The sequence below is a fragment of the Cnephaeus nilssonii genome (genome assembly GCF_951640355.1).
Source record: "Cnephaeus nilssonii genome assembly, chromosome: 2".
NCBI classification, from domain to species: Eukaryota; Metazoa; Chordata; class Mammalia; order Chiroptera; family Vespertilionidae; genus Cnephaeus; species Cnephaeus nilssonii.
The window spans coordinates 74,154,529-74,177,130 of NC_137073.1; the positions used below are offsets into that span (position 1 = coordinate 74,154,529).

The 22,602-nt window shown below is 43.8% G+C and overlaps 1 protein-coding gene across 2 annotated transcripts in view; it reads right to left on the minus strand.

The window, feature by feature from the left end:
- PDE8B (phosphodiesterase 8B) overlaps positions 1-8,313 on the minus strand; it is a 174,372-nt gene extending 166,059 nt beyond the window's left edge. For both annotated transcript variants that reach the window (XM_079760277.1, XM_079760278.1), the window contains exon 1: positions 7,661-8,313. In XM_079760277.1, the coding sequence (XP_079616403.1) occupies positions 7,661-8,002 (342 nt within the window). In that variant the 5' untranslated portion in view covers positions 8,003-8,313. The remainder of the gene's footprint in view (positions 1-7,660) is intronic.
- Positions 8,314-22,602: the final 14,289 nt, after the last annotated feature.

Sequence of the window (22,602 nt, forward strand, 5' to 3'; positions counted from 1 at the left end):
CACTGTGGTGGGTATAATTCTGACGGACCTCTGGAGGGGAGCTATGGTAGTCAGGGTTTCTATTAGACTGTGGGGGAAAGAGAAGCTTTTAGTTCCAGCCAAAGCTCAGCTCAAAACACTATTGAAGTTTATGAAGCATCAGCTGGTGGAATGGGTTTTAACACCAAGGCCCTAACCTACACGGGCAGAGGCAGTGTGTGGGCCCAGCAGTCACGGAACTCAAACTCCATCCTGGGCCTTCAACAGGCAACTTTACCATGTTGTCTCCTTCGGAAATACAGCCGAGGCAGACCAAACCCACCCGCAGTTTTCAAAGCTTCAGGATAACGTGTATATCTGCATAAGTCTAGTCAGGCGTCTACATTGGCCAAATCTATGTACTTGAAAGTTGGATACATTTCCCAATAAAAAAACAATTACATGTTTCAACAATATTGAACTCTAAATAACCAATCTCATCTTAATTAGCAAAACAGAAATAATAGCAGCCACAGGATTATTAGCAGCCAATCTTTGTATAATATCTAATGTGCCAAGTACTGTGTTCATTGAAAATAATGACTTGTTTTGACAAAGCTACTCCAATTTTGTATGCATTTTACATTCTCCACTCAATTCAAAATAACATTCCAGTTCAAGCTAATAGAAGGGCGACAGTGAACATGTAAGAGGAAAATCCTCACTCACAAGACCCCCTGATTGCCCTCCACACACACCTGTTTCTCTCCTCTCTGCTCTACATAACTCTATAGGTCCAGGACCAGCCTTGGGCCTTCAGGCCCGTGTGAGAGGCAATAAAGCTCAGTGGATAAGGACCCTGAAGTTGGATTCAGATGACCTTGTATTAAAATTCCAGCCCTTACTTTGAGCGCTTTATTCTACCTCTTGCAGCCTCATTTCCTCATTTGTAAAATAGGAATGATAATTTGTATCTCATAGTGCTTTTATGTAGATTAGGTAAAACCAGGTATATGCTCTGGGAATAGCACAGACTTAAACAACAGGCAGTGTTACTATATCTATTCTACATACCTTGTTGCAAAATGTACAAACCATACATGAAAATATGAATCGCCGTGGAAACAAGAGATAACCACAATATTTTCTTCCTTTCATTGATGAATTATCCAAAAGTAAAATTGTCTCATTTTTATTATAGCAATTACATGCTTCTAAACTGTCTTTCTGAGCACTGTCCCTAAGGAGGCAGAAAGGAGGAGGTGCAATAAGTTGATGATAAAGAGTGAAGCATCAGCCCTAACCGGGTTGGCTCAGTGGATAGAGCGTCGGCCTGTGGACTCAAGGGTCCCAGGTTCGATTCCGGTCAAGGGCATCTACCTTGGTTGTGGGCACATCTCCAGTAGGGGGTGTGTAGGAGGCAGCTGATCGATGTTTCTCTCTCATCGATGTTTCAAACTCTCTATCCCTCTCCCTTCCTCTCTGTAAAAAATCAATAAAATATATATTTTTTTAAAAAGAGTGAAGCATCAAAATCCTGAATAAAACTTGGCTTTTATCCATCAATGAAAGAAGAGAGAAAATGGGCAAGAAACTAACAAAAACAAAATCTAAATTAACCTATATTGTAACTTGTTAAAAAGCAGTGTTTTGTATTAAAACATAAAAACTACTAAGACTTCCACTGTAAGATGTTAACACCTATTTTTTTAAAATGAACTCCTGAACCCATGTGAATACGTTAAAATGTTTTAAATGTATTCTTTACAGAAAATATCAGCTTATAAACATATGGTAAAGCTCACTTGTTAACTTTTTAAGACTCTAGAGAGAAGGTGTAGAGAGCAGGAAAGTACAAATTGAGCAAAAATGTAACAAGCTGAATAAGGTGGTATCCCACTCAGGGAACTTCCCACCCCTCCCTCTGGGCTTTGAGATCATGGGGACCAGGGAAGTGGGTAAGGAGCAGAGGGCATGACAGGAACAGTCTGTATGGACTGAATACGTGTGCCCGCCCAAATCCCTATGTTGCAGCCCTAGCCTGGTATCTGGAGGTGAGGCTTCTGGGAGGGAATTAGGTTCGATGAGGGCATGAGGGTGGGGCCCCATGAGAGTGTTCCTGTAAGAGGAGAAAGAGACACGAGGACTTGCTTGCTCTCTGCCATGCGAAGACACACAAGACAGCCATCTGCAAGCCAGGAAGCGTACACCACAAGGTGCAGAACCTGCAGCACCTTGAGCTTGCCCTTTCCAGACTGGAAAACAGGGAGAAATAGAGGTCTGTGGTTTCAGTCACCTGCTCCTGGCCGTTTGTTCTAGCAGCCCGAGCTGACTAAGGAAAGTCTGAGCAGAGTCAGGGCGGAGAGTGAACTGAAGAGGAGGGTTTGTTTTCAGCGATAACTTAGAGGTCTCCAAACAAGATAACTGCACATATTTTTATATCATTAGTCATTAAACAAACGAGAAACATAAACAGTAAGTTCAAGGACCATTAAAAATGCCATTATTTTAAGCAATCATCAAAACTGCTCATTTTGATTTGAGCTTAGCGGGGTATCCCTAATGATGCTGAACATCTTCAACACTTGTTACAGAGGGGCTTCTGGGGTACAGTCAGGGTCCTCTCTGCCCTGCTCTTGGAAGCCTCCGTCAATGGGCTCCCCGGCCATTCTGGTTTCCAGATGTGTTTGGCCAAAGGAGGTACCGGCCTGGCTGCAGATGGATGAACGGGAGGACAATGGAATGGGAAGTATTTACTCCCTTGGCTCCCCTGCCAGGCCACAGACTTCCAACTGTTGCTTTCCTCCTGAAGACCACAGCTTGTGGGGCTTCCCTACCCTATGGGTTTGTTTTCTCGGGTTCCCATAACCATTCCCTCCTATTGCCTTTTTCTAGGTTCCCCTTTTCTATCGTAGGGTGCTTCAGCATCACTGGGATGATTTTCTTTCATCCTAACACTTCTGGAATAGTCATTAGCTTAATTTTCAATTACCCTTATGAATATGCATCTGTTTTCTGTTCAGACACTGTTCGATCAGGTGTGAGGAAGGCCGGTGGGTTAGTCTTGCCTCACCTAGGTGCAGAGGTTACTTACAGCCTTCTGATTGGTCACGGTGTCTCCTGCAGGCACCGAGCCCTTCACCCTCAGGGGAGAAACCCAAATAGAAGGAAGTAAACAGCTTCTGCCCCCCACTCAGAAGTCTCAACCTGGTTCAACAACTCCTCACCTTTGCCAAGTCCCTGAATTCCAGGTTTTACTTGCCCACCTGGCCCCAAAGTACTCACCTGCTCCTCCCCAACTCTGCTGGTCTTCTGGATTCTGGACTCTGTCTTCCCACCTGGTTCTGTAGGGCTCACTCCCTCCTTCCTATTCTGATTCCTGGCCTTAACCCATCACCAACCTGGTGCCACAAGATCTGTCCTCGCCAGTGGTCACCGGGGAGGGATTTCAGGGGAGAAGTAACACCTCTGAAAAGTGAGCAGCTTGCACTATGTTACTTTCCGTTTTAACAAAAGTTAAAGTAAGGGAGAATTATCTGACAGTCCTTAAAAATTAACGTAACTCTAAAGAAAACAGGGAAAACTGAGCTATGGCAGGAAGTAAGTTTGAGTTTTACCTAATCAACTTGTAAGACTTATGCTCCATTTTAAAATGAAAAAATAACGGTGAAAAGGTCTAGCAAGAACTTCAAGAGTCGAGGACTGAACATGACTCTGTACCATGTCCTGTGGACCTGTTTTAAGCCCCTCCCCTGCCTTGCAGCTTTCCACCAGGCAGGACAGGGCTCCAGCAGGGCAGAGCACATGTGACACGGTGATGGCAAAGCAAGACACCAGCATCTACAAACCCCAATGGATCCTGAGGAGAAGTCACACTTCAAGAAACCAGAGTGGGCTACATGGTCCAGCACTCTCCCCACTTACAAACTTTCCAGCCAGCCTCGGAGGCTCAGAGTTTGACTTCATGAATGGAGATGGCAGGTCGCCCATATAAAAGCAAACTAAGGTGAAGGCAGAGCTATAACTAGTACCCCAAATACATGTGATGTGATGCCCTACACTCCGTTAACAGTCAGTTTAATGCATTTAAAAGCAGCCGTTCTCAAAGTGTGGTTCCCCAGAACAACCACACTAGCATCTTTTGGAAGCTTGTTAGAAATCCAAACCCCCAGGCCCCACCTAAGATCTATTAAATCAGAAACTGGGATTTGGGGCCAGAATCTATATTCTATCAAGACTTCCAAGTGACTCTCATGTACACTGAAGACTTATAGAGCAAAAATAATATTTTTTCAAAACAGTTCTATCCTTCCCCCAAATAAAAATCTCATTAATTATTTACCACAAGGTCAGAAAAATATCTATTGCTTTTCCCTTTAAACACTGGGGGGCCATGGAATGAATATTATAGAAGTCATTAATCAGTGGCTTAGACACACTCTTTTGCAAGAGATTCCCCATCCTCATCGGGCTTTCCTTACCAAACTCCATGGCTATTCCCTGGATCCCTAGTGTCTACCACAGAGTCTGGCCCAAATACTGGCTAAATGCATAAGTCAGCATGATGAATGGAGGGGAAAGTGGGAACTGGCAACACTGCCTATCAGCACAAAATCATTTGGAAACTCCACCTCCTGTGCCCGATCCACCAAACAGTTAACCCACATAGAGATGGCTGCCAGTTGACTGTATGTCAATACAGACTTTCTACAACTAGCTGCCTAGTCTCAGCTGCCTCCCCAGTTGCAACAGCTGGTATGAGAAAAGACTTGTAAGAACCCCCGGATCTTCCCAGAGAGAGATTCAACTATCTCCTCTGAGGATTTCTGAACAAGAATCACAAAACTGGCACAGTATCAGAAGTGAGCATTCTGCAGGATTCTCCTGTTGGAGTACTATTTTTAAAAAGGCAAACAAGATGGAGAGAAATTGCTAGGAAGTTGCATTTTTACAGCAATTGGAGACAAATCTAATTTCTTACCAGAAATGGAAACCCATATGATATCATTGTACTGCATATGAATTATTAATGTTTATAATTTTTTGTAAGTTAGGTATTCAGGAAGGTTCCTGTTGACATCATGTTTGACATCATAATGCTTCATCATTCTAAAAGCTTAATGAGATGGATGATTGCTAGAAAAGAGAGAGAGTGAGAGATCAAGCACACATTTTTGTACTCTGGGGAACATCAGAGACCAAGTAAATAATGAGGATATGGTTTATAATTGATGTGCAAAGGGAATTTTTTAAAAAAAAACAATTATTATAGCCCACTGTAAACAGGACAAAAAAGCAAAGACTTTACTTTTCTACTTGAGCATCTTAGAGAGGGGAGCATGGAAGCCATGACTAGCAACTATCTCAGACTCTTAGGTGTAAGAATTCTGATTCTAAAAATAAATAAAAGTAGTTTTTACAAAATTACCTTAACTACAAAAGAGTATGGAACATGTGAAGATTGAAAAAATATATATATAACACTGGATCACAAGTCCTAAAAGGATACTATTAAATATATTAAAGCAATTCTGCAGTAACAATTCTGTAGGATTTGTATAATAATTCTGGTCTCATATTTAATTTCAAATCTATAGTTTCTGAGATCTACACATGCAATTAGTGCTGAATCATTAAACCACCAGCTTCATTCCCAACATTCCTAGTAATAGCTTGGAATGAATTAAGCTCTTATTTGGAAATCTTGTTGATAAAGCAAAGTGAGTTAAATTCCAATGCAGGTCAGGCCTTTTAACACTTCAGCCAAGTAGCAATGATGTTTATACAAGTTTATACTAGCTGCTAATAATTGGGACTCACTTTCCCTCCAGTTTTTACTCCATTTGGTCTCTAAGTAGCCTCTTGAGAGAAGTATTAAAACATGGGGAATGAATTCATTCATTATTCTTTCTTTCATTGAACAAACATGGGGTAGCTAGAGTTGCCAGGTACTAAATTGGGAATCCTGCTACTTTGAAAGGCAAAGTACACAATTTCTCTGAAGCAACTAAAGAAAGTTTCAAAGTTCATAAGTTGTCACCATTCTAAATGACGGCTTCATGTCTTCAAATTTCATTTTCAACAAGAAGGCAAAAGGACAGTCTTTATAGGTAATATCCCAATTTAATTATTTAACCAAATATAAAATTTTATTTCCCTGAGATTTCTCCTAATGCAAACTTTATGTGAACCAGTGTGTAAAAAACTTGACAAAAGAAAAACACACTCTTCTGCACATGCCTCTATACAAATGCTCCATTGGTAGATTGTACTGTCATGCATCCAGGTCTCTAGTCTTTGGAAATTCTATCATCACATGGTTAACATCCAAAAGCTAGAAGAGAAAGCTTATTAACTGGCAGATAGCAGGGCTCATTAAATGGTGGTTTATTATAATGATTATATTACCATACTACATATATAATTATTACCAGTAGAAACCTACAACCATAAATAACCATCATGTTAAGCTTCAGGTTACAAAATCAGATGCTGCTAAAATGAGTGCACTAAAGAGGCTTTTGGTCTTCCAGACTGAAGCCAGCACAAGCCGTCCGTCCACTGGGAGCTGACTTGATCCAATGAAGACCAGAAGGCCCCTCACACTAGACCAATTGTGGAACAACTTTTTCAAGTATTAAATATACAATTGTGTATAACCAATGGAACGGCTGCTGGTAACCCACTGGCCACGTACAAGCTGTGGATGTCACACAGCTTCTACCGAACATTGCAAGTCATGGAGATGTATTTTTTTTTTCCCTCTGCACAATGGGATGTGCCATTGTCATTCTGTTTGCTACATGGATAAAAGGCCCAGTGGCCAGGTTTACACAATGAAAACCCTCTTGGATGTAATAGTATTTTGAGAACATACAGAAGGGCAGTATTAAAGTAATCATTTTTTTCTTCTGCCATTCAGAAATATCTGGTGACTGCTTTAATCACTTAAACCCTTTTCTCCACTTCCTCACAATCCCACCCTCCTGAAAGATGAGATGTGTGTGCAGAGTCTTCACCTTCAGACAGTTGCCCTGCACCGCAAACCCACTCCCCTCCCTGGGCTCCGCTGACCCTCCAAACTCAAGGCAGGCTCTCTCCGTTCGGTCCCGTCTGCAGCCAACCCAAACTAGGGACAAACAACAGGTTCCACTCCGGTTCTCTTCCTCCATCTTCCACAAACGCACGCCCTCATTCATTCACAAATCCCCAGCCTAGCGCCCCAGACTCCATGCAGCTGGGCTGGTTTCCCCCGGTAAAAACTGGGATGCGAGGCACTACGGTACCCTGGCCCCAGGTCTGCACCATTCCCCTAAAAGACACGCCAATCGTCCCGGTGCTCCGGTTTCATTCAATCAGACTCGCCACTGAAGGCTCTCAATGACACCCACCCCTGCTCTCTCACTAACCCAGACACAGCCTTCCTCCCTCAACGGAAACCCGGCCAGCCCGCCGGCTCCCCAAGGCGCTCCCTTCTCCACCCACTCCCCCAGAACCAGCTCCCAGGACCCCTCCAGGGCTCTCTTCTGCTCAGATTCCCTGGCCCTCATCACCCCCACGAATGAAAAGTAAACTCCTCCTGAGAGACAACCTCCCCTACCCCACCGCGTCACGGCCACTCAACTCCGCTGGAGCCCCCTACCCGCGCAAACCGGACAGACGGGGCGGGTGCCCACCAGCTGTGCCCGCGCCCGGCGTTTACCTGGAGGTTGGAGTAGACGGTCTGGGTCTCGGCCTCCGCGCTGCTGCAGCAGTGGCGCCTCCGGCCCCTGCAGGTGGTCGCCGCGGGGGCTGCAGAGCCCGAGCTGCTGCTGCTGCTGCCCAGCTCGGCGCGAGCCCTGCGGACCCGGGCGGCGCTGGGAGGCCCGGACCCGCGGCTCCGGGGGATGGCGTCGGCGGCGTCGGTCTGCGCGGAGAGGCCGGGCAAGGGAGGTTCGGGGCCCTGCGACACGCCGGTAGTATGGTGGGGCGAGTTGGACTCGTCCGAGTCCCGACAGTAGATCACGCCGCTCTGCGAAACGTGGATGCTGGGGGCGCAGCCCATCCCTTGGCCGGGCTCCCCCGCGCGCCCGCCCGCGCCCCCGGCGCCGGGACCCGGCGCCCCCGCCGCCACCTGCAGTGAGGGGGCGGGCGCCTCGGCGGCGGTGGCAGCGCCCGGACTGCGCGCCCCCTGGCCTGTCTGGCCGCCGCTCCGTCGGGCTCACTGCGGCGTCCCCAGCCGAGCCTCCGGGGGCCGCACGCGTCACCCCAACTTTCCCTTCTGGGCCATCTTCCTCCCTGAGCGGAGGAGCGCGCACACACAGCGCCCAGCGCGCACCGGCAGCCGCCACCCTCCCTGCCGCGGCGCCCCAAACACGCTCCCCGCGCCTCCGCCTTCCCCCTCCTCCCTCGGCTCGGCCCGCGCCGCCGCCCAGCTCCACCTCGCCGGGCTCCCGCGCCCGTGACCCCCGGGCCAGGGCGCCCGCCCGCTCGCCTGTCTGCCTCTTCTTTCCCCACTTTCAGACCGCGCCCGCCCTCCTCCCTCCTCCCTGCTCAGGTGCCCCCGCTCCGCAGCCACTGCCGCCCCGGCCCCCCTGCGCCCCGCGGCCCCGCCCGCCGCTCCCCGGCTCTCCCGGGTTGGGCGAGCGTGCCCGCCACTCGGCTGGGTCCGCCGGGCTCCAGTGCGCGGCCGCGGGCACCACGCTTCGGCGTCCCCCTCCCCCCACTGTCCAAAGGCACCCTCCTGCTGCCGCCCTCCAGGGCCCCAGCCTCTCTTCCCCTCGCCACACACACCGCCGGGGCCTGAAGGGCGGTGTAGGGGGGAGCACCGCAATGAGCCTGTCACGAGGACATTTTAACACATCCCTGAGCCAAACATCGGGACGCCATCCAGAAATAGTGGGGACCCTATAGCCCACCCATCTGATTGGGTCACCTCCCTGCACACTCAGAAAGCTACGGCGAGACCTCATGCTCCCACAGTCCCCCAACCCTTCCACTCGAGGCTAAGTGGGATGGCGACTCAGACTTCTTAAGTCCATTCCACGTCTACTCATGACCTGGAGGTTCATGCCGAGGGGTGGGCGTCTACAGAGGAAGGAACACTTAAGCACACAAATTCTCCTAAGATCAAAGGAAAAAAGCAGAAACTCGGTGTGGTTCTTGGTTTTGTCCTCCAGAGTTTTCAACTCTTTCTTGGGTGTCGCTAGGTTTTCATCCTGGCTTCTACCCCATCCAGTCTCCGGTTGTCAAGGGCTCTTCCTCACACTCTGGACAGGGCAGTCAAATGCTGCGCCTTCCATCACTCCCCTGAGGGAGGATATGCAGGCTAAGCTTCACGCAAGGAGAATGAGAAGATCTTTAGAAGCAAGGCTGCCGCTTTTCATTCCCCACCCCCCCACCCCCGCCCCATGTGAACTTTGAGGTAGAACTGCGAGGCACCACTGCCCACTTATTCACTGGATCTTCTAGTGATTCCTGCCTAGAAGATCCCCTGCTGCACAGGGGAGTCCTGAGATGATCTAAGGAAGGACTCAAGGCAGAGTTGCTTATAAGACCAAGGGCAAGAACAGAGTGACAAGGCAAAGCACAAAGTACCCAACTGAAATAATGTATTTGGTTCTTCCTTTTCTTTCTCTACCCCTATGGCCGACCTTTGAAGTGATTGGATGAAGGCTTCAAATGACAGTTTCTAACCTTCATAGAGAAGCAAGGTGTCACTCCAAATCCCAAATTAGGTATTAGAATTCTAATCTAATTCTTCTTTGCTTCTCTTCTCAGTTTAACATTCTGACTTTCCATCTTGGAATCAACATCTGGAAAGAAAGGAAGGAGGAGGGAAGCAGAGAGGGGATGAGGGAGGCTGAGAGGGAGGAAAGATTGAGCAGAGGGAGAGACTGAGCTAGGATAGGACAGTCTCCATGAAAGCCTCAGGCTTGTCTACAGGGAAGAGTCTGAAGCTGGGATGGTTGCTTTAGCATGGTCCTGAGGTGGAGCCAGGAGGAGGGACCTTTTTTGGATCAGGAGTTACTGGAGCAGGGGTCCCTCAGTCCGGCCTGCCCCTTCTCACAGTCCGGGAGCCCTCAGGGGCAAGAGGCAACCCGGTGATCAGGGGAAAGCGATGCCCCCATCACACTTATGCTGCTGCCACTGCGGGCAGCGCAAGCCTCGGCCGGCCCTGGTTACCTGAGCCTCGGACGGCCCTGGGCGGCTGGCCAGCTGCCATTTGAGGCTTTCCTGAACCTCGGGCCCACCCTGGGCAGCTGGGCAGCTGCCATCCGAGGCTTGTCTGTACTTCAGGCCGGCCCTGGGCGGCTGGGGGGCTGAGGGGACTGGGGGACTCCGGAGGCAGGCACGTGGCAAGGCCGGGCCTGCCGTGTGCCTGCCACTCCAGCAGAGCTGAGGGGACTGGGCGCCACCATCTTGTGGCTGTGGGCACCGCCATCTTGGAGGACGTGATAGTCAATTAGCATATTCCCTCCTTACTGGCTGTGGCACCGCCATCTTTGAGGGCGGGGCAGTCTATTAACATATTCCCTCATTATTGGCTGTGGGTGCCACCATCTTTGTGACAGCGTGAGGGTCAATTAGCATATTCCCTCTTTATTAGGATTTCGGTCATTATCCCTCAGGGAGCTACCAATGACAGCCATTTTTTTTAAATTTACAGTTACGCTAAATTTCATGCCCTAGGAATGCGACTACTATAATGAAACTACCCAGAAAAAAGAAGGCGAGAAGACTATGATAAAACAGAAATTACAACCAGTTTTCTGGTGGAGAAAATGAAGGGCTCAATCATGAAGGAACAAGTCATACAGAAACAAATTTAGGTTAAACTTTCTACATTAAAAAAGAAAAAAAGCCCAGCTGGTGTCACTCAAAGGTTGAGCATTGGCCCAGAAACCAAGAGGTCACTGGTTTGATTCCCAGTCAGGGCACATGCCCAGATTGCAGGCTCAATCTCCAATAGAGGGTGTGCAGGAGGCAGCCGATCAACAATGATCCTCTCTCATCAATGTTTCTATCTCTCTATCCCTATCCCTTCCTCTCCCTCCAAAAATCAATTTTAAAATATTTTTAAAATGAAAAAAAAAGATTAAGCCTTGACAGAGTAGATAACCTCAAGGTCATTAGTGAATAGAACTGAGCTGCTTAAGTATGTTTAATTGGACATTTTATACCCAGACCAGTGCCTTTTGCTGAATATGACTCTTCTGTGGGACTAGAAGACGGAATGAGGGAAATGCACTAGGCATACATATTTCTTCCCTGTCCCTCAGGAGCCAATACTTTCAATGTCTTCCTCAGACACAATTCCACTGCCAATTCTGGCTTACTGAAAGGAAAAAAAAAATAGTGTTGCCCTCTACTCTGCACCAAGTGTTTGCAGTGGGAATGTGTAACCTGCCCTCGTAGCTGACACAGACCTGGTCACCGAAACATGTAGAAATGTGCAAATGGAGAAGAGATGGTTTCGCTGAAATCATTCTCTCACTTAGCTCTGAAGCCTGAGTGCTTGCTCGTGTAAGTGATTTCTGGACCAATTCCCATGTCACAGTTTCAATGTATTCCAGGATAAGAGCCATCTACGAGCGTAGGCACTGCAGATAAAATCTGGGTTCAAGTTACAGAATAAAGCCAGAAAAACAAACATTATAAAAAAATTGAATTAAGTGAAAAAGACTTGCAGTCAATGTCCAAGAAATAGATCAAAAGAAAGCCAACTAAATCAGAAATTTCTTTAAAAACTAAACCTCCGCTATGTCCAGGGTCAGCTGAATAGCTTGTATGTTTTATACTAATATTAAATAAGACTTTCTTTCAGAATTATGGCCCCGAGGCACTGCAAGACTCTGAAAAACTAAGATTCCTCCCCATTCTAAGATGGTATGACTCTTCCAGAATTCCTAAAGGAGCAGAAAATGTGACTAATATGTTCTGAGTGATTCATAACTATAAAGGTTAAAACAATAGCAGTTTTCTGGTTAATCTTTAGATAACCAAATATTTAATCAACCCATCAACCTTCCAGAGCTTCTGGATTCAAACTACTTTCCTAGTGGTGGACCTTATTGGAAATCTAACCACCTGGTAAGTGGAATGATATAGTTTATTAGGTAGCCGGGTGCAGTGGAATGTTGTGGAGGGTTCATGGAACTCAGAGTGAGAGGGATGAACCTGAACCATGGTGCTGCCTTTTAGAGCTGTAGAACCTCAGGCAAGTCACTGGTAGAATCAAAGGAGGAAGAAAGAAGGCAGGAGGTGGAAGACCCTGAAACTTCTTCTCTATGTAGTGAAAGTCACTGTAGGTTCTACCACCTTAAGAAAACTCCCCATGCCCGGCCAGCGGGGCTCAGTGGTTGAGCATCGACTGACCTATGAACCAGGAGGTCACAGTTCCATTCCCCGACAGGGCCCATGCTCGGGTTGTGGGCTCGATCCCCAGTTGTGGGCATGCAGGAGGCAACTGATCAATGATTGTCTCTCATCATTGATGTTTCTATCGCTCTCTCCCTTTCCCTTCCTCTCTGAAATATATATATATATATATATATATATATATATATATATATATATATATATATATAAAGAAAACTCCACATGTGAAAAATCTAGATTTAGAAGACAAATTCACCGTCTTACAAAATAAATTTGTGTTTGTCCAATGATTACACTTTGGCTTTAAAAAAAGTAGTAGACTGCACAGCTGCGTAAATACTCTTGTTTATGAATAAGCACTTTGAGGTTTATGGTAATCTAAATCAGGGTACAAATTATTAATTCACACCAATTTGACTTAAGATATACACTATGTAAAGCAAAGTATATTCATTTCTGAATTAGTATGACATTTCCTAAATGCCTGATGGGTAATAAGAAAAAGGTTCAGCCCTGACCGGTTTGGCTCAGTGGATAGAGCGTCGGCCTGCGGACTGAAGGGTCCCAGGTTCAATTCCGGTCGAGGGCATGTACCTTGGTTGCGGGCACATCCCCAGTAGGGGGTGTGCAGGAGGCAGCTGATCGATGTTTCTCTCTCATCGATGTTTCTAACTCTCTATCCCTCTCCCTTCCTCTCTGTAAAAAAATCAATAAAAAAATATAAATAAAAAAAAGAAAAAGGTTCAGGCCCTCTTCAGCCCGCATGCACATTTTGCTAGGCATACCTTCCACTCCAAAAGATTTCATTACACTACAGGATGCCAAAATCATCCATTCATTCATTTGTTCAGCAAATATTTACTGAGTGGTAACTGTATCAGATACTAACTAGGCATTGGGGAATAAGACATAAACAGTCTCTTATATCGATGGAATTGAGAATATTATGGAGGGTTGGAAGAACAAACGATAAAATTCTCAGGTAGTGGTGAAGGTTATCTAGGGATCTAAAATAGGTTGATGTAATAGAAAGATACTTGGATAGGGTTAAGGACATTTTCTCAGGAGATGAAATCTAAGATTCTCAGAAAACTTTATCAAAGGAATATCATTCTTTCTCTCCCTCTATCCACCCATCCACACAATTAGAACATTGTTTGAGTACCTACCACTATGCCAGGCACTGTGAGGACACAGAAAAGTAAGATCCTCAGTACTGGCTCTCCGGCAGTTCCACAGGGACACAGATATACACAATGGGAGTGTGTTAACACTTACTACGAAAACGTAATCCAAGCCCAGAAAGGAAGATCACTGTGGATGTAAGGGGAAGTGATGCAGAAGATGTCACGGAGGAGAGGGGGTGTGGCACTTGGGGAAAAGGGCAGTGTTTGAATAAGTGGAAAAGAGGATAATCCAGAGAGAATAATGGGAGCGAAGACCTAGAGTTGGGAACATACACGGAATGGTCGAAGGACACTGAAATAGATTATTCAAAAGGTGTGTGGTATGGGGGAAGAGAATAGCATTATTTTGGCTGACAAGGTAGGCTATGACCAGGGACCCAACCAAATGCCAGACTAAGGAGTTTGGTGAAATTCTAGTCATTGGAAATCACTGAAGATTTTCAGTAAGACTGTGTTTTACAAGTGCTATTTTACTGAGATAAGTCTAGTTTCATATTCAAGAAGGACTGGTGAAAGGAGTCAGGAATGAGGAGCAGTAAAGAGCTATAATAATCCCGGAATTGGATAATAAGGGTTGTTATGGACTGAATTGTGTCCCGCTCATAAATTCCTATGTTGAAGCCCCAATGCCCAATGTGAATGTATTTGAAAACAGGGGAAATGTATGTTAAATGAGGTCATAAGGGTGAGCTCTTAATCCAAAAGGACTGGTGTTCTTACTAAGAAGAGGAGGAGACACAGAGCTCTCTCCCTCTCTCTCTCCAGGCAGTCTCAAGAGAAAAGGCCACATGACCAACACTGCAGAGGGGCCCCATGTCAGCTTCCAGATCCCCCACACTAAGAAGCGCATGGCCCCCTTTTCCAGTGTGGCCAAGGAAACAGTCTATTTGCCAAGACTTCCTTGGGTTTCTCTACAGTATGGTTGGTCTACACAGGAATATGAGTTTCTTGCTTCACGTCCAGATTGCTAAATTCTGTCTTTGGGTACTTCTATTTCAAGAACAGTTTTCGAGCCTCGAAATTTTACTTCTTAACTAGTTAAAGGTGCCTACAGGCTGCAGTTAAGCCCAAGGGCCCTGCATTAGCACCTGCTGTGGTTTTGATGTGTTAATCCTCTGCCTCTGGCTGCTGGAGCTGTGAAAGGAAGTGTTCCAGAAGGCTTCTGGCAGAAAGTTTCTTCCTTCTCCGAGTTTGACATTCGCTCAGCAGCACGACACTCCCCGTGTTACACCCTGAAACATCTCCGAGGCAACAGTAGCTGGGGGCATGACTAATGGCTTCTTCATCCCTCATATGATGTGGCTTTGTAATAAATTAAGTTAGATATAGGATACTTTCCAGGGAACTCCATACCAGCAGCTGTCAAACTTTAGCATACATCAGATTTCCTAAAAAGAAAATATTTTAGGGTCTGAGAATTTGCACTTCAGACTAGTTCCCAAAAGAAACTGATGCTACTGATCTCAGGTCAGACTTTGAAAACCACTGCTATTCATAAAGTAAGATACTGCAAAACAAAAACAATGACTGAAAAAACAAAACCTTCACCTGTGATGTTTTATTTTCTAAAGCATAATATAATTTGTGCTTAAACCTGAGTGTTTCATTATACAAAGAAATGTCACAAATCACTACCATCTGGCAATGTATAAGCATTGTAAAGTTGTGGATTTCGGGGATGTCCCTCTAACCCAGAGACTTCTAAGGACAAGTTTTCAAAAATCTTGCCCTGCTCTGGCCGGTGTCACTCAGTTGATTAGTGTCATCCCATGCACGAAAGATCTCAGGTTCTATTCCCAGTCAGGGCACATACCCAGGTTGTGGGTTCGAACCTCAGTTGGGATACGTATGGGGGGCAGCCAATCGGTGTTTCTCTCTAACATCAATGTTTCTCTCTCTCTCTCTTTCTCTTTCTCTCTCTCTATATCTCCCCACACACCCCCACACACCCCCGCCACTCCCTTCCTCTCTCTGGAATCAATGAAAAAACATATCCTCAGGTGAGATAAAAATAAAAAACAGTCTTGCCCTTTCTGAGACATGGGAAGGTGCGGGAGGGAGTTATAGAAGTAAACAATGTTCAAATGCACACCAGCAGAACTATATAGATGTACAGTAGAGTACTTGGTTTTTTTCTTTTTCTTAATTTATAGTATTCAAGCCTAGAAATGCAAACATCAACTAGCTTTTAGGAACAATAAATAAAGTTCCAGGAAGCAGTGTCCTGAAGATGGGAAGGAGGAAAACTATGTGGATTCAAGTCAGTGTAAGTACATAAAGCAAATAAAATTATTTTCAGGATACTGGCTGAAAAACAATAATAAGGGCTACCATTTAGGAGGTGGCTTTATGTGTTTTATCCCTGTGTAAAATCTCTGTGTGTATTATGTATGTCTGTATGCTTCTCTTCTTTTACCCTTTGAATATAAAATCTTTCTCTCTGTTTACTGTTAACCTGAATTTCCCACCAAGCACAGCTAAGGAATTACTTGCTTTCTGCTGAGCACAAAGTCATCACTTATCCTATATAATAAAAGCCTAATATGCTAAGTGTCCGGTCCTCAGGTTGGCTGTTCAACCAATCAAAGCATAACATGCTAATTATATGCTAAGGCCACTCAACCGCTTGTTGTGATGTGCACTGACCACTGGGGGGGGGGGGGGGCGGCGCAGAAGCTCCGACAGGTAGGTTAGCTTGCTGCTGGGGTCTGGCCAATCAGGACTGAGTAAGATGGGCGGGACATACCCTGGAGCCCTCCCTTGGTCCCTCTCTGGCTGGCCAACCTCCCGCATCCCTCCCCGGCCCGATTGTGTACCAGTGGGGTCCCTTGGCCTGGCCTGCGCCCTCCCACAATCCGGGACCCCTGAGGGGATGTCATAGAGCTAGTTTCGGCCTGATCCTGCAGGCCAGGCCGAGGGACCCCCACTGGTGCATGAATTCGTGCACTGGGCCTCTAGTAGGTTATAAAAATCTTACATAGTCCTTAACCCTTTGCACTCTCTTGCTTTTTTTCTCGATTCCTTTATTCTAATGCTAACCGTGTTGAGTCACACTCGACATCCGAGTGCAAAAGGTTAAAAACCTACATATGGCTAAGACATTCCTCACTGAGATCTAAAAGTTAAGATTTAGATTCTTCTTAATGGGGGAGTTTTTTAAATCACCAACATAAACATCAGCTTTAAAAACAAAAACAAAAACAAAAAAAACTCCCTCAAAAAATTAAAGATGGACTATCATCTGACCCAGTGATCCCACTTCTGAGAATATATCCTAAAAATCCCGAACACCAATCAGAAAGAATATATGCACCCTTATGTTCATAGCATCATTATTTACAAAGCCAAGATCTGGAAACAGCCCAAGCGCCATCAGTAGATGAGTGGATAAAAAGGATGTGGTACATTTTACACAATAGAATACTACACAGCTATAAAAAGGAAGGAACTCTTACCCTTTGCCACAGCATTGATGTACCTGGAGATTATTATGCTAAGTGAAATAAGCCAGAGAAAGACACACACCACATGATCTCATATGTGGAATCTAATAAACAAAATAAATTGATGAACAAAACAGGACCAGACACATGGTTACATGGAACAGACTGACAGATCTCAGAGTGAAGGGATGTGGGAAAGACTGGAAAAGATTAACCAAAGAACTTATATGCATACTAGAGGCCCGATGCACGAAGATTCGTGCAAGAATAGGCCTTCCTTCCCCTGGCTGCTGGCACCACCTTCGCTCCGGTCGGAGCCGCCTTTTTACTCCAGCCCGGAGCCACCTTTCCGCTTTCCCACACTACCCAGAGGCCCGGAGCAGCTGGGGCGGTGCGAAACACCTGCTTCGTCGCCATGGCAAGCATCCTGCCCCGCCCCCGGCTGCTAGGCACCTGGATATGCAAATTAACTCACCAGCTTTGATATGTTAATTTGCATACTCGTTCCTGATTGGCTGGTGGGCGTCACGAAGGTACAGTCAATTTGCATCTTACTCTTTTATGAGTGTAGATATGCATAACCCACAGATACAGACAATAATGTGGTGAAGGCCTGGGTTGGGGGTTTGGGGACTAGGTGGAGGGGGGCAAAAGGGAGGAAAACGAGGACATCTGTAATAATAGCAACAATAAAAAAAATAAAAAGAAAAAATATCCCTATAGTTTAGAAATGACAATGGCATGTTAGGATAAAAGTAGTGTGAGAATTGTCTCCTGTTGTTAAATTAGGGAATCAAGCCAGGATTTAAGATTTTCCTTCTCTTAACACTTTTGTGAATGATGGAGCCCAGCCACAATGTCTATACAGTAGGTCCTGGGGTTACATCGGAGATCCGTTCCTACGGCGCGACGTAACACAATTTTCGCCGTAAGTCGGAACCCACCTACATAGGCTCCTATGTCACTCACATGGAGCACATACACAGCAGTAATGAAGTGAAACAGTAAAAAAATTTTAAAAGAAAGATAACAATTCCTGACCTTTACTTGTGGTAAATAAATAATAAAAAACATAAAGCACATATGTACATATGTTGAAATGACGGAATTTTTTTTTTTATATAAATAAGTGGGAGATGGCAATGTAACCACGAAGTGATGTACGTTGAGTCCGACGTAACCTGGGGACTGCCTGTACATTTATAAGGCATTTTAAGCACTAAATTTCAGAAAGTTCTGTAAGAAACTCATAGTTCCCTATAATTCAGATAGCATAAATTTCCACATTAATTGTACTTCTAATATATTGTTTGTCCTGCATACACAAGTGAATATAAAACATATATACTAATGGGTTAGATATGTCATATCTACAAGAAGGAAGACTTGTATGACTACTCTTAGAACTCCAGGTATGAGGGGCTTAGAAATTACCCCTGGGAAAGGTCTGGGAGTCATTTTGGAGCTATACACTGTATCAAAAAGCCACAGGAGCCCCATTTGGAGTGGGTGTGTGGGAAATGAGATTAGGCATAGAAACCATCATGGAAACAGATTAATTCTGCAATAATAAACATAAACAATGTAATGAAGTTCTTCCAAGTTACTTTGCAATATCCATACTAGTTCATTTTTTTAATTATGGAAGAAGAATGAGGAAAAAGAACACAAAACATCTCAGAGTACATCTTCAAATAGATGTGGTGAAGGCCTGGGGTGGAGGTGGTGGGAGCTGGGTGGAGGGGGACAAAAGGGAGGAAAATGGGGACATCTGTAATAGTGTCAACAATATTACAATAGTGTCAACAATAAGATGGCAACATTTTGTGTAGGACCATAAATAAATATTTGTTGCATGGACTTATTTCTGGCTATGATGATGAAACAGGGACCAATTTACACTCCTGCCATTAATAGCTAAAAACAAAACAAAACCCACAGATAAAATATGGAACAAGTATTTTCAGACATCACACAATAGGCACTCAGGACTGTCATCCCTCAGAGAAGGGAAACATGAGGTATACAGTATTACCTCAGCTTTCACCCTAGAGGCACAGTCCACACCTTGGAGCAGGGAAGGAGTCCCAGGCAGAATCCAGGCGTATGGATCAACAACAAACAACAAAAGAAAAATAGATAAACTGGACTTCATCAAAAGTAAAAAACTTTTGTACATAAAAGGACACTAACAAGAGTGAAAAGACAATCCACAGGGTGGAAGAAAATATTTGAAAATCGTATGTCTGATAAGGTTGACTATCTAGAATATATAAAGAACTCTTACAACTCAATTACAAAAAGACAAACAACCAAATTTAAAAAGAGGCAAAGGACTTGAATAGACTTTTCTCCAAAGAAGATATACATGTGACCAACAAGCAGTGCAAAGCCATAACGAGATAACACTTCACACTCACTAGAATAACTATAATTTTTTTAAAAAGGAAAATAACAAGTTAGCAATGATTGGAAAAACTGGAACCCTTATACACTGTTGCTGGTGGGAATATAAAATCGTGAAACTGCTATGGAAAACAGTTTGAAGGTTCCTCAAAAAGTTAACCAGAGAATTACCATATGACTCAGCAATTCTATTCCTAGGTATCTCCCCCCAAAAACTGATAAAAGACGTTGAAAAACTTTTACATGAGTGTTCAAAGCAGCAGTATTCACAAGAGGCAAAAGGTAGAAATAACCCAAATGGTCATTAACAGATGAATGGATAAGCAAAATGTGGTATAACTACACGATTATTCAGCCATGAAAAAAGTATTGATACGAGATACAATGCAGATGAACCTTGAAAGCATTATGGTAAGTGAAATAAGCCAAACACAAATAACACATACAATGGTTCTATTATAAAAAATATCCAGAACAGGCAAATCCAGAGACAGAAAGCAGATGAGTGGTTGCCAGGGGCCGAGGGAAGGGGTGAATAGGAGTGATTGTCTAATGGGCATGGGATTTCCTTTTCAAGTAATAAAAATGTTTTGGAACCACATACTAGTGGTGGTTGCACAACATTGTAAACATAGTTAAAACTATTGAATTTTGTACTTTAAAATGGTTATAATGGTGAGCTTAATGCTATGTGTATTTACCACAATAAAAAAATCGATCAATCAAGTTCACCACTTTAACAGAATAAGGTGGGGGAAAAGTACTATCATCTCAACAGATTGATGGAAAACACTTGACAAACTTGCTACCTATTCATGACAAGAACTCTCAATCAGTTATGAAAAGGAACTTTTCAATGTGATAGAAAGCATCTATGAACAACTTATAGCAAGCATCAAACTTAAAAGTGAAAGATTGCTTTTCTCCAAGATTAGGAACAAGGCACAGATGTGCATTATCACCAAGGCTGTATTGGAGGCCCTAACCAGTACAATAAAGGAGGAAAAAGAAATAAAACATACTCAGATTGAAAAGGAAGAAGTAGAACTTCATTTATTCACAGAAAACACAATTGTACACATAGAAAATCCTAAAGATTACAAAAACAGCTGCTAAAAGATGTGAATTTAACAAAATCACAACATACAGGTCAGTTAACAAAAATTAATTGTATACTATACTAACAATGAACAATTGAAAATTGAAATTGAAAATATTATTTACAATGATATTAAAAAGCATAAAAATTTCTCCCTAGATCTCCACACTGAAAGCTACAACACACTACTAAGAGAAATTAGGAATTCCTAATTTAACAGATATATTATATAAATGTCCTTGTATTAGAAAACTCAATATTGCTGATATGTCAATCTCCCTCAATTGATCTATAGACGCAATACAATTCCAACCAAACCAGAGCAGGACTTCATTTTTGTAGAAATTGGCAAAGTAATTCTAAAATTTGTGTAGAAATGCAAAGGATCTAATATAGCCAAATGAATTTTGAAAAAAAGAACAAAATTGGAAAATAAACAAAACTTGATTTTTAAATTTAATATAAAGCTATAGTAATCAAGACAGAGTGGTACTGGCATAAGACAGACAAATAAATCAATGGAACAGAAGAGTGTCTATATATAAACTCATGTTTTTAGGAGAAATTGATTCGCAATGAAAGTGCCATGATAATTAAATGGAGAAAGTATAATTTTTTAAACAAGTGTGCTAGAATGACCAGATAGCCATATGCAAAAACAAAACAAATAACCTTCAACTCTTACCTTACACCATACACAAATCTTAACTTGATCACAGAACTAAAGAAGCTAAAACTAAAAGATTTCTAGAAGTAAACACAGGAGACAAAGATTTCTTAGAAAGAATATAAATGCATAGACCATAAAAAGAAGATAAACTGAAATTCATCAAAATTGTAAAAGTCTGCTCTTTTAAAGATAACTTTAAGAAAATAAAAAGGCAAGTCACAGACTAGAAGAAATATATATTTAAAAACTGATATAAAAGAATATATAAAGCCCCAGCCAGGTTGCTCAGTTGGTTGAGCATCATCGTCCAGTAGATCAAAAAGGTTGCGGGTTTGATTCGGGTCAGGGCACATACCCAGGTTACAGGTTCAATTCCCGACTAGGGTGTGTGTGGGAGGCAACTGATCGATGTTTCTCTCTCACATTGATGTTTCTCTCTCCCTTCCTCTGTCTGAAATCAATAATAAAGAATACATAAAAAATTCTTATAATAAATAATCAGAAGGCAAATAACTCAATTTAAAATTGGACAAAACATTCGGAATACACTTCACAATATAAGACATTAAAATGGCTAGTAAGCACATGGAAAAAAATGCTCAGCATCATTAGTCATCAGTGAGATGCAAGTAAAACCACAATGTGATATCACTACACATCCATTAAAATGGCTTAAATGTAAAAGACTGCCAATACCAAGTGATAACAAAGATGTAGAGCAACTGGAATGCTCATACATTGCTGATGGGAATATAAATTGGTACAATCACTTTTGGAAATCAGTCTGACAGTGTTTTATTAAACAACTAGAGGCCCAGTGCACGGATTTGTGCACCAGTGGGGTCCCTCGGCCTGGCCTGCACCCTCTCGCAATCCGGGACCCTCTGAGGATGTTGGACTGCCAGTTTCAGCCTGATCCCCTCAGGCCAGGCTGAGGGACCCCACCAGTGCACCAACCCATGCACTGGCCTCTAGTATGCATATAAGATCTTTGGTTAATCTCTTCCCGCCCCCTCCTCTCCCTTCCCCTCTGAGATTCATCAGTCTGTTCCATGTTTCCATGCCTGTGCATTGAGCGTCTACCCCCTGGTGGTTAGTGCACGTCATAGCTACTGGTAGAACAGTCGAGCGGTTGCTTAGGCTTTTATATATATAGATACTTACCAGATAACCATGAAGTTTCACTTCTAGGCATTCAACCAAGAGAAATGAAAACATATGCCCAAAAGGCTTGTCCACAAAAGCTTTTAAAATAATAGTCAAAAACTGGAAACACTGCAAATATTCATTACCAGGTGAATAAATAAATGAATTATAGCACATTCATAATATGGAATACTACTCAATGATAAAATGTGATAAACTACTGATACATATGGCAACATGGATGAATCTCAAAATCATTACACAAGGTGAAAGAAGACAGACACAAAAGGCTATATTTATGATTTTGTTGATATGAAACTCCAAAAAAAGATA